General features: G+C 36.9%; 1 protein-coding gene across 1 annotated transcript in view; it reads left to right on the forward strand.

Annotated features, from left to right (window-relative positions):
- Positions 1-9,370: 9,370 nt before the first annotated feature.
- The window catches only part of LOC115419414 (integrin alpha-5-like), a 62,556-nt gene continuing 58,092 nt past the window's right edge, over positions 9,371-13,834 (forward strand). The window contains exon 1 of the mRNA XM_030134176.1: positions 9,371-9,723. Coding sequence (XP_029990036.1) covers positions 9,506-9,723 — 218 coding nt within the window. The 5' untranslated portion in view covers positions 9,371-9,505. The remainder of the gene's footprint in view (positions 9,724-13,834) is intronic.

Genomic DNA, 13,834 nt, shown 5'->3' on the forward strand with positions numbered 1-13,834 from the left:
GGAAGCCTGACTTCTGCTTCTGCTGCAGCGATGCCCTATTCACTCCTCGACAGTGTTTATTACTGCATATTAACCCCATTTCACCTGATCCTTGGTAAATGAAGTCACCACGGTGACACAGGGACTCACCGACCTCAGAGGGATCATTTTCATGCCTTGTTCTTAGAGCAGAATATGAGATCAGACTAAAGTTAGAGAGTTTATAAACTAACAAAATAAATGAATATGGATGTTGAATGGGTTCAGATTTTCAACTGAAAACACTGAAGATTCTACTCCTAAACCAGGGGAATTAAAATCATAGTCTTTCAGGTTCCAGTAAAATAATAACATTATAATCTATAAATAATGCCAACTCCAAATTATTTTCTTGTTTTAGTACAAAAAAAACAAACATTAAATTGTGAAAATAAACAAAAAAGATGTAAATAACCTGAAAAAAACTGCAATTTATTTTTTTTTCATTTTTTGATGAATTTTTGAAATATTAAAAATGTGCCTTTCCTTTTAATGGTCCATATTTTGATGGTTTGTAACATGCAAATGTTTACAGATATCAACATCGTTACTGTTGAGGACTGATAGGAAGTCATATGTAGACTTTTATTTGGGTCCATGACCTTTGACCTTGAGTCACCTTGAAGGGTCAAACTCAAGGTCACTAATGTCTAGATTTCAACAGTCTTCTCTGAAACTACTTGTCGGATTCATTTAAAATTTTCTATGTAAATTTCTTGGGACAATGTCTACATGTTTGTTCACAATTTTGAGAAATTTAGATTTATTTTTTTTTTTACATTTTTTAAATATCAAAAATGTACCTTTCCTTTTCATGGTCCATATTTTGATGGCTTATAACATGTAAATGGTTAGAGATATCAATATAGTTCCTATTGATCACTGATGGAAGTCATATATGGACTTTGAATGAATTAGTTGAGTTCTCCTCCATTGAAAGTACCTCCCACTTCTGTTGGAAGGTTGATCTCCTGCATTAAGACCACAGGACCCTAACATAGAGACAGAACCTGGCAAATTCAACTGGGGAATGGATTTCATTTCTATAGAGCTTTTTCTTGGCATCCATTATTGCTCCATTATTCATTTGCTCTCACATTCACACTGTGGTGGTAAACTACGGACGTGGTCAACTAAACAACAGAAACATGGCTGCCAATTCGCACTAAACAGCCCCTCCGACCACCACCAAATATTCATACATCAGTGTCAGTGACACTGGAGGCAAGGCGGGTGGGGTGTCTTGCCCAAGGACACAACAGCACATAACTAGGACAGAGTGGGATTCAAACCGCCAACCCTTTGGTTTTTGGACAACCTGCTCTACCTCCTGAGCTGCCCTGATGCTGACATGCAGAGATATTGGAACAGTTTTTGTATCACGTAAAACTGCATTGACTGGAAAAATGTTGAAAGTAAAAGTAAAAGAAACAACATAAAGGTTCAGTGTTTAATATTTAGTCGTATCAAGTGGTGACTAAAACTATGACAAAACACATACATATTTTGTTTGATTCTGTTTAATATTATAAATGACATGTCATCCAGTAGTAGTGTAGATACTTTCTGTCGTCGGGGGTAACCTCTATGGATGCAGAGTAAACCACAAATCCAACAATAACTGAGGCTTTATTATTTATAGAGCTGCTCCTTCACGGAGAGGTTAACGCTGAAAGGTGATATTCACAGAGGAAGACTCCGGGCCCTGCTCCAGTGTGAATCTAATGCATTGTTGCTTGTGTTTTTCTCAGTGAGGGGCCTTTATCAGAGCGAGGACATGTCTCTGAGGCCTGCTTCTCCTCTGCCGGCCTCGTACCGCTCTGCTTGTTTGCGGTGTGAGTTTTCCTGAAGTTTCCTGTGGGGAACGTCCGTGGACCTTCAACAGAACCAACTGCTGTGTTGACTCACGGTCATTAAGAGGTGGTGTTGTGTCGACGGGGGAGACGATAGATAAACCTGAATAAAGTCCCTGGGAGGGTTGTAGGGTTTCAACCGCTGGTCAGTCACATTCCTATCCCTGCAATTTATGGTGGTTTCAGTGGATAAAAATAACATGCAAACAGTAACATGCACTCTAAGTAAGTGTCATCACATAAAATGAAAAGTTAGCTCAGCTTTTAACTGCACTGATCACGTTGCCCTGAAAAAAAAAAAAAAAAGAACTAAAAACAGATAATCTTTATTTCTTCCTGTTATAATATTCTCTTTCCTCCTCTTCCGCCTCAGGATGTCAGAGGTCAAAAATAGGTCAGAGGTCAAGCTCAGCTACACAATGACCCTTTTTGTCAACTTTTGAACTAAAACACTTTCTCTTACCCCCTTTATGTCCCACTTTCTTGACCTTGGTCAGTGTTGGTTTTCACTCAGGAATAATGAATCTAAACATCAGTAATCCATTACCCCCCCCCCCATAGCACACCATGTGCATGTGCAACTATAATGTAAATATGTATATAATGTTTAAACTTAAATATAAATTTATGTTAACACAAAAGGCACATTAATTTAACTCTTGTATCTCATGTTTCACACGTGTACATTTTCATGTTCTATCTGAATCATTCCCCAGTTGAATTTGTGAGGTTGTCAGGTTCTGTTCTATGTTTGAGTCCTGTGGTCTTGATGCAGGAGATCAATCTCCCAATAGAAGTGGGTGGTATTTTCACTGGAGGAGAACTCAACTAATTCAATCCAAGTCCATATATGACTTCTATCAGTGATCAATAGGAACTACATTGATATCTGTAACCATTTACATGTTATAAGCCATCAAAATATGGACCAATATAAGTAAAGGCACATTTTTAATATTTCAAAAATGCAAAAATCTAAATTTCTCAAAACTGTGAATAAACTTTTTAAAGGCACATTTATAATATTTTAAACATTTGCTAAAAATAAAACAAACAAACAAAAAATAATCAAAATTTCTCAAAACTGTAAACAAACTTTGTAGATATTGTCCCAAGGAAGATACATATAGAATATGAAATGAATGACCAGTAGTTTCAGTGAAGAAGAGGTTTGAAGATGAAGACGACGGCGGACACAGTGCCTTCACAATAGCTCATGGCCAAAAACATAAAGAAATGAAAGAGGACTTGATGGAAAAATGGGTCTCCTGAGATAAGTATCTGACTTTATAATTGTAACTTTAGTAAATTTTCAACAGCAACCCCCCCCCTAAAACCCCCCATTAACAGCCCTGTAGTTGTTGTATTTGCTGTGATCCTGTGGTTTCCTGGGTGTGTAGGTGAGTCAGTTCATGTACAGCCTGTGTGAGTGGAGGAAACAGCGCTCATTCCTCCATCTTCTAGCGCTAAAGACAACATGCAGACGCTGCTAGAAGGTGTGTGTTATGTCTCTTATCACCTTCCTCTGACATGATACAGGCCGTCCTGTGTGTGGGGGTTGAAGGGTAATTGTGGCTGTGAAAAGACATAAATAAAACCCCAACACATGACTGGAGAGTTGGCCAGTGGAAAATAATACCTCATTAACCCATAAAGACCCAGGCCTACTTTTGTGGCACTTCCAAGATATTTTTTCTCCATATTTAAACTTTCTTAAACAATTGATCACCATTTATTTTAATATTATCCTCTGTATTTTGTGGTTTCTCAGTGTAAATCAGGTATTTTCCAATATTTAATTTACTGATCATGTAGATGTTCATAAAAGCTAAAGTAAAGTTGAGGGTTATTACATCAGAAACTAGAAAAGCACTCGGAGAGCGCAGACCTCCGCCAAGGCTGATCAGTGCCCCCCCCCCCATGGGCCCCCCCACGCCAAGGAGGTTATGTTTTTGCCAGGGTTTGTTTGTTTGTTTGTTTGTCTGTCTGTCTGTCTGTCTGTCTGTCTGTCTGTTTGTCTGTCCGTTAGTGTGCAACATAACTCAAAAAGTTATGGACAGATTTTGATGAAATTTTCTGGTCTGCGCCCCCCCCCGTGGGCCCCCCCACCCCCGATCACCACCAAAATTTAATCATTTCTTCCTTATCCCATTTCCAACAAACCCTGAAAATTTCATCCAAATCTGTCCATAACTTTTTGAGTTATGTTGCACACTAACAGACAGACAAACAGACAGATAGACAAACAAACAAACAAACAAACCCTGGCAAAAACATAACCTCCTTGGCGGAGGTAACAAGGAAAACTGAAGAAAAAGGGACTTTTTCAGCAAAGATATCAAACTGAACTGAATGGAAAAACAAATGTCCATCCACTGTCATGGATCCAACTCCATGGGTTTTACTGGTGAAGCTGTGTTGCAGAAGATGACGGATGACAGCCTGTAGATAGTCCAATAGGACCTGCACGGAGGCTTTATTATTTACTTTAAGGGGCCAGTAGATTTGCGCATCATCCACAAAACAGTGAAATTGAGCTGAGGAGTTTTTTGATAAAACATAAAAAGTGGAAGAAAGTCCTTAATCTTTCACCAGTTGAAGAACTGTTGGTAAAAAATACAACATGGGAGCAGACTTCCAAAAGCAATTAGCCGGTTTTACCAAGTACTTTCAAACTTTATGATTAATAACACATCTAACATAAAATGTAGATGGGAATTGGAAATTAACATAAAAACCCCCACAGTGAAATTGTAGTTGTACTTTCTAGAAATGGAACCCAGGGGCAGCATATACAAAAAAAACAGGATCCAGAATAGAACCCTGAGGCACCCCAAAGCCTTCAAATTCAACTGTTATTATATCAGAACTGTGAAAACTGAAGAAAAAATGACTTTTTCAGTCAAATCTATCATTAACTGAACATAAACCCGGTGTCTCCATCCACCGTCATTGATCCAACTCTATGGGTTTTACTGGTGAATCAGTGTTGTAGAAAATAATGCTGTTTCCTCGTTCACTAGGGAGCCTCTGAACGTCCAAATGGGTCATATCTGATGACTATTAAAAGACGACAAACTGCATTTTACACCAGTTATTTACATGTATTGATAGGATTATTGCTTCAACAGGTATTAAATGTATTAAATCTGTAGATGCTTTAGGTTGCCAGTGGTTGTTTGGGTCTGTATGGGTTAAAATAACAAGCATCCACAAAATAAATGCAGAAATGCTGAAAAGGGAGTTCTAATGTGCTTCTTTCTCATGCTTTTCCAATTACCCTGTGTTTAACTTGCACAGCAGGTCTTCAAGCTTTTGCTGTTGTCTGCTTCTTGTTCAGATTGTGGTCTTTTTCCAAAGTCTGGAGCCAAATCAGTGTTCACATTTTCCCCCCATTTCCTGTAAAGTCCATATTAAATAGAGTATATATCAAACCATGTCTTTTCCCAGGAGTTTTAGGGCTCATTTACCTTATAATAAATGTTTCTTAGCATTGCAGGTTTATGTTGAATGTATAATGTGAGGTTCAGGTGTCATTCGTATCTGTATGTTTCCTTTGAGGTGAGTATCCACTAAAATAGAAAACCTATGCTCAGATTTGTTCCAGGGAAAGTTTCATATCTGATAAATAGGTTCAAATACACAGCCAGTTGGATGATGCATAAAAACAGCAGTTGGACGGTGTTGCTACTGTAATTTGACATATTTCAGGACGTTGAAACACACAGAAATGGTTCAGAAGTTCAAGAAGTCAGTCTAAAACCGCCAGCTGCTTCAGCTGCTGTGCAATCACAGGCAATGAATACAAATATGTCAATTTTATGATCCCGATAAGAGGACAGGGTTCACGTTAATTGCAGCGATAATTTCAGAAAATGTAAAATGGGTTTCCTTTTTGTCAGGAAATATGGTTCAAGTTCAGGTTCAGTATGTGGTTTGTGTTTCAGCAGCCAACTCCCATATGGTACTAGTACTTGAACACACCAGTAGCAGGATATGAGGTTTTATAGGCGGTTCCTCCTTTATCATGTTTTACCAGACAGATATTATATACAGACAGATATTATATACAACTAACACAAATAAATATGATTTTGGTCAATGCACAGAAAAACTAATACATCTAGACACCCCACGGATGAAATTCTACCCCAAAGTCAGACTCTTCAGTGGGTTCAGTGAAGCTAATTATTACTTAACGCTTATTGAACTCATATTTATCTTACATGATATGACTGTAATGGACTCACATTTTGTCACATGACTGACTCTTATTGGCTGTTGTTGCACTTTTTGTTGTTGCACTATGTCCTTCCTTGCATTTTTTTTGCCCCCTCTGGAGTCTTTCTTTCTTTCTTTCTTTCTTTCTTTCTTTCTTTCTTTCTTTCTTTCTTTCTTTCTTTCTTTCTTTCTTTCTTTCTTTCCTAGTTATGCATTGTGTGACATTTATTGTTTTTTTTTTTTTGGGGGGGGGGGGGTGATTTATTTCCTTCAATTATATTGGAGTGTCCTGTTTAAATTGGTAATTTCTTTTGCCTACTTATGTTTGAAATAAAGTCTCTCTCTCTCTCTCTCTCTCTCTCTCTCTCTATCTCTATCTATCTATCTATCTATCTATCTATCTATCTATCTATCTATCTATCTATCTATCTATCTATCTATCTATCTATCTATCTATCTATCTATCTATCTATCTAACTAACTATTGGTCATGACTCTTTTTTTTGTTGCTTTCATGTGAAGATTATCAAGAAAATGGATATTTGTTCCACATATAATAGTATTTATAATGATGTTTCTGACTGCACTGACTTAAAGCTTTATTTATCAAGCAGTGACAGTATTTTATTTTGTGCATTTCCATGTTGCAGTTCTCACTTGTCGCCAATAGGGGCCATTAGAGGTCACACATTGCTTGACATTGTTCTTAACTGAATTCAACTCTGGGCAAATCATGGGATATTTCTCCAATTTTACATCCTCCTGTAATGTTTTGTAAGGACAGTCTACACAGAATAGAATAGAATAGAATAGAATAGAATAGAATAGAATATCTTTATTGTCATTGAAGTGCAACAAAATTAAAAGTGACATCCAATCCGTACATCATATATAAAACCTGCGATTAAAAAGACAACTAAAAGCAGCTAAAATAAAAAGGTTTTGGGTAAAATAAATAGTTTAAAAAAGGGTGCTGTGACTGCTGTTGGTAAAAACTATTCTTAAATCTGTTTGTGTTTGTCTTATTGTCCTGTATTGTGTGTGTCCAGGGTGTGAATTGTCCTTATTAATGTTCTGTGTTTTTTTGGACAGCTTAGTTCTTCCAGTGTTTCTAGAGAGCAGACAATATTGGATTTTACTTACATATTTTGAGTAATAGAGGATAAATGAAAACATAAGGCTGAAGAGTAAGAGATGTTTTATAAAGAGGGCTGTTAAAAAGTCGTTACAACTTTTACCACTTGTCAGAATATGAGTAAGTGTCCATTTAAAGCCTTGTCCAGAATCCAGAACATTACTGCACCAGCTGGTTGGCATTTATTCCCTCCAGGGGAAACAGTTTCATTATCAGCCCAGCGAGACACACACACACACACTGTACTGTGTTGTGTCTATGCCATGTGAATGTGCGTTTTCACTGACAGAAACACTTTCTTTGTCCAAATTCTGTTGCCTTTGGCAGGTTACGCATCGTGACTCACAGTTCTGCAGACCTGAGGCCTGGTTTCCTGTCGACTACAGATGCTCATCTACGAGGAGACCTAATAATCCTATCTACGGCTGCATGTCAGTTAGTTATGACAGTGAGTTCAGTTCCAGTGGTGATGACAGACAGACCTGCAGATGGATGGATGAACGCCTCTGGGATTTCCTCTGCTTAGTCACTAATTTTCTGTCGTGACATGTCAAGTATTTTGGGACTTTCTGACTGTGAGCATGTTGGGGAGGTGTAAGAAAAATGCATCAAGGTTGTCTGAGTTGAATGTTGAGTAAATGGACAGTTTCTCTGAGTTTATACACAAGTCATGGTACTTTACAGAGGTGGAACATAACTAAGGACTTTCACTCAAGCCTTCAATTAACTTCAATCAAACTGAAAGTACTTGAATAATTCCATTTCCTGTAAACATATTCCAGAATAACATCCAGTTTCATTATTTAGCAGATGATGTGCAAATCTACTGGCCCCTTAAAGTAAATAATAAAGCCTCTGTGCAGGTCCTATTGGACTATCTACAGCACAGGTGTCAAACACGCGGCCCGGGGGCCAAAACCGGCCTGCCAAAGGTTCCAATCTGGCCAGCAAGATGAATTTACAAAGTGCGAAATTGCAAAAATTACCCTGAAGATATTAACAGTCAAGGGCATCAAACTCAAAAATAACCTAGAAATAATGACTCCAAATTTTCTTCTTGGTTTAATGTGACAAAAATAATATATTATGCCTCTAAATAATGGCGACACCAATCTATTTCTCTTTGATTTATTGCAAAGAACATTAAATTCTGATATCCTTTAACAATAAAACATCAATAACCTGAACGAGTATGAACAACCTGAAATGTATAAAGAAAAATAAGTGCAATTTTAACATTATTCTGCCTGTTTTGTGCCGCAGTAGATCTAAACTGTAATACACATGTAGAAATCATAAGTTCAGGCAGAATACTGATAAAACTGTTCTTGTTTTTCTTCAGAAATTTCTTTTTTTTCCCCCTGTTATTCACACCTTTTTTGTTTTGGGTAGAAATAGTTTCATCATCTAATGTTATTTTTTGCACTAAAAAATTTGGAGTTGTCATTATTTATAGGTTATTATGCTATTATTTTACTGGTCCGGCCCTCTGGAGATCAAATTGGGCTAAATATGGCCCCTGAACCAAAATGAGTTTGACACCCCAGATCTACAGCATGTCATCCATTGTCTTCTGCAACACTGATTCACCAGTAAAACCCATGGAGTTGGATCAATGACAGTGGATGGACACTTGGTTTATGTTCACTCAAAGTGATATTTTACTGAAAAAGTCACTTTTACTTCATTTTGTGTGTGTGTGTGTGTGTGTGTGTGTGTGTGTGTGTGTGTGTGTGTGTGTGTGTGTTTTGTACAATAATCTTTAAATTTAGTCTGAGCAAAACCCATGGAGTTGGATCAATGACAGTGGATGGATAAATCATAAAGCCTCTGTGCAGGTCCTATTGGACTATTTCTTCAGTTTTTTCTGTTCCCAAAAATCATTTGGGAACTGACACAAAAGTAGCACTGGGTCTTTAAGGGTCAATATGGTATAATAAGTGATAATGAATAGAACCTTCAGCCTTTACTTTATTAATTTTCCTTAATTGTGAGACTATAATTATGTTTTTAGTGAAACTTGAGTTCTTGTGTCTTGCCCTGTTTCTCTGTGAGGACCAGACCTTCCTCTCATATTTAAGGCTCCACCCCATGTGTTGGTTTTAGTATTTCCCCCTCTCCTCTCCCCTCTCTGTAGCATTTCTCCACATTTCCCATCCACCTCGGACCTGTCGGACGCACACTTATGACCAGAACCTCCTCCATTAAGAGCAGCGCGGATGACGCGTTTTGCGCTCCGGTTCTTCAATGAAAGCAGATCCGTGCAGAACAGACACACATGGGCACCGTTCATGGACTTCCACCTCTCCGTGGGTCGTGGGGGAAATGCGTTAGTCCCCGCGGCGTGTCGGTCGTTGGACCTGTACTGTTAGTGCTGGGGTTTCTGGTCCAACTTTACGCAGCGTTTAACTTGGACACGGAGAAGCGCGTCGTTTTCACGGGACCTCCGGGAAGTTACTTCGGATATTCTGTGGAGTTTTTCGGAAATTCATCCAGGTAAGACTGTCATACATTACCATGAAGCTTAATATTATCACAAAAAAAAAAAACAAAAACCCAAAAAACCCCCACAAAAATACCAAAAATGCACATTAAACTCCATAACTACATATTTGATCCTTGAATCAGAATGTGAATATTCCCTTAGAAATTAAAAAAACCACACCCTTATTTTAACTTTTTCTCTTTCTTATCATTATTTTAGGGGCATAAATACAGTTGTCTGGGCTCTAAAATGAAATAATTCTAACAGTAACAGTACAATAATAGAAAGTTTGTCCATCTGCTACAACTTATTTGTATTTTCTGTCTTTATTGACTTGAAATGCAATGATTAATCGACTAGTTGCCAACTAGTAACTTAATTGGTGACTATTTTCTCAATTGATTAATCAATCTCAGTCATTTTTACAAGAAAAAAGTCTCAACACTTTGATTCCAGCCCCTTATATTGGAATATTTCCCATTTTTCCCTCCTCTGTGCTGTAAACTGAGTATGTTTGGCTTATGGACCAAATAAGACACTTGAGAATATGGTTTTTTTTTTAGCTTTGGGAAACAGTGCTTCCCATTTTTTGGATTATTTCCTGACTTTTTGCAGAGCTAGACTAGACTAATCGATAAATAATACGTGATAAAATAATTCCTAGCGTAGCTGCAGCCCTAGTATTAAACATCATTGATATTCTCAGTAAATGAGAAAGAGAATATGATGTATTTAATGCATTTTAGACTGATTTTAACTGTTAAAGAGGGATGTTTTGAGCACATGTCTGATTGAAATGCATGCATGTATGAGTTTAAAGTCATAGTACACATTCACATTCATAGTCATCGCTGTTTTCTCTCTGGATTCCAGCCCTTCTATGATTGGAAACAGGAGTCTGCATTCGTGGGGGGATTCAGAAAGGAGGGGGTTAAACTCCAGCCAAGACCAAAAAAAAAACCCCAAAAAAAAAAAAAAATGCTAATCTTCTTGTGGATCCAGACTTAGGGGACAGTAGGGGTTTCCTGCTGCTTTTCTGTTGACAGATGAGGAACCGCTGAGCAGATTAAGTCAAACTGCTGTTAATGTCACCTGCTTTGGCCTTAATCTGGAACACACACATGAAGTTCTGATCCAGATGAGACTTGGATTTGAGTGAAATGTGAAAGTCTGGTGCAAACACTGGGCCTCGCGCAAAAAAAACAGTTGTACTAATAAATTTGTCCTTAACACTTTATAGGGCACTCATAGAAATACTCTAACATTCTACATTACAACCATAGTTTGTTATTGGAGGACACAACATGACTTTATCACTTTTGTAAAATTTTTCACAATTTTTTATTGTTATGTAGAAAATCAAGGTCAACAAAGTTACCATATTTGGTTCCTTACCCATAAGTGGCAAAAAAAAAAAAAAAATCCAAGAAGTGTATATAAAAAATAGAACGAAAAAGCCCATGTAAAGTGAGAAGAACATCACTTTTAGACTAACGTAAGTGCTGATCCAGACCCCTGTCCACATCCACATTATCCCTTTGAACATCATTCCTTACATTAGTACCATTACTTCATGGTACCTTACAAAGCAGGTCCACTCACTGTTCATGCAGAGGTGGACCTTACAGACCCTGTAGACCACATTGGACCTCAGATTGTTGACTCACTGTCCTCACTGTAACTGTTGCTGTCACTGTCTTCTAATGTGGGTGGAAATTAACAAAAATAGTCACTTGCCCGATAAAGGGTTAAATGCCACATGGGGGTGATGTACGACTCGAGTCATCCAACAATTTTTTGTGGTTTGGTATTTGTTGTGTGGCAGGTTCATTCGTCATGTTTGCGTGGGTCATTTTCACAGTTTTCTGAAGTGGAAAACTGTTATATTGAAGAGAAAGTTCAGGTAGAAGTTCAGTGTGGGTAATAACTACAGGGTGGATTTGTCTCAAAATGTTGGCGACTGAGATAACATCTAATTTAAACCTAGACTGGTGGTGGAGGATGTATTTAGAGCCTTTAAAACTACTAAAACCACATAGTGAAACTATTCCACCACTATATGTAAAAGTCCTGCATTCAAGGACTCACTTAAGTCAAAGTAATATATACACAAAAAATCAAAAGCAGTAAAATGGTCCCTATCAATTTTTTATGGTTATATCTGATGTTTTTCGTTCATTTAATGGCTGCATTAATGTGTTTTTGGTGCATTTTTCTGATGTAGATGTTTAAGGTTGAATTTATCTGAACTACTTATATAGTGTCGGTAGTTTATTAACCCTTTAACCCCTGATGTGTCTGTGGTGAACGTTTCGAATGTATGATTTATTTCAAATATTCATACAAATTAAACTATTTGCTCAGTAAGAAAACTTTCAGAATGCAGTGATAGACTAGACCTTGTTCTTTCCATAGACATCTGAACATCTGAACATGTGAATTTTAACAATACTATGCCTCAGTTTATCATTTACACGCGTACATTACAAGTTACAGATCACAGTGGATCTACAAATACCTAAAACATTAGGTAACAGGCAGAATATTGTTAAAATTACACTTAAGACGTTTCAGGTTATTCACATTTTTTGTTAAAGGATAGTTTGTAAACGTAAATATTTTCATATTATTTTACTTTTTATTGTAATTAGCCAGGAGACTGATTAAGACTCCTGCCTGGTGAAATTAAAATAGGTGATTACAATAATCAAAGTCTGCTTTACTGCTATCAAATTATTTCTTACATTTACTTGTCGTACATAGTGTATTGTTTGGTACTGAACTGTTTTTTTACACCATAACAAGACAGTTCTGACTAAATCAGATACAGTTAAGCAGCTAACAAAGCTAATCTCAGTGCCAGGACAGTCTAATTACATCGTTATCCTCATAGCATAACTGCCTGAGTCATACACTATGTGGACAAAAGTATGTGGACACGTTGAATTCATGTGTTTCTTTTCTAACAGGGGTCTGGAATACAAAACAATAATGACAAATGTCATAATAAAGTTTTATATTGGGATAAATATCATTGCATTGGTTAGTTGGTTTAAATTGTTATCTTTGCTTCCAAAATGCCTCAGAGATGGTTTCGACTTAATTTCTCTCAACACTGTTTTTTTTTCTATCCATGACTCTGATTTTAAATGTTCTACCTCTAAATTTCTAAAATATTTGTCATGTTCTGACTGTAAATAATAATTTTCTACCACAACTAACCATCTACTTTATTCACATCTCACTGAGGAAGAAAAATCTCCCATTAAACTTTAAGGAAATATTGATGTTTATAAACTATATGGACATAAATATTGAGACACATCATGTCTACAGCTGTAAGATGTCCTGTTCATGATGACTTGATAGATAGATAGATAGATAGATAGATAGATAGATAGATAGATAGATAGATAGATAGATAGATAGATAGATAGATAGATAGATAGATAGATAGATAGATAGATAGACAATAATTTAAACCAAAGTAACCAATGCAATGATATTTATCCCAATATAAAACTATATTATGACATTTGTCATTATTGTTTTGTATCCCAGACCCCTGTTAGAAAAGAAACACCTGAATTCAACGTGTCCGCATACTTTTGTCCGTGTAGTGTATGACTTAAGCCATTATGCTATGAGGCTAACGATATGTATGTCAAGGCCCAAAACGGAATCTGGCCCGATTCAGAATCGGGCCGGCCCAGAATGGAATTCTATTCTAGGTGGGCCTAGAATGGAATCCTGCTGCTATAATGTTATTTTTATACCATGTTTAATGCAAATGATCCATAATTCCATAATTTGTCATAATTTTACATTTTCAGTCTTACATACCTTGAGTAACTATTGTCAATTTCAGTCGATTTCACTGTACCATATATTGGTGGGGAGTGCCACTAGGTTCTATTTGTAAATAAAGTGTATTATAGTTTACAATTAAAATGTTGTTTGTTTCATTTTTTTTTCACATATTTGCAAATTCCATGTATTGATTTTTGTAATAATTTAGATCATTTGCATTAAACATGGTATAAAAATAACATTATAGCAGCAGGATTCCATTCTAGGCCGGCCTAGAATAGAATTCCATTCTGGGCCGGCCCGATTCTGAAT

The sequence above is a fragment of the Sphaeramia orbicularis genome, chromosome 5 (assembly GCF_902148855.1).
Source record: "Sphaeramia orbicularis chromosome 5, fSphaOr1.1, whole genome shotgun sequence".
NCBI lineage: Eukaryota > Metazoa > Chordata > Actinopteri > Kurtiformes > Apogonidae > Sphaeramia > Sphaeramia orbicularis.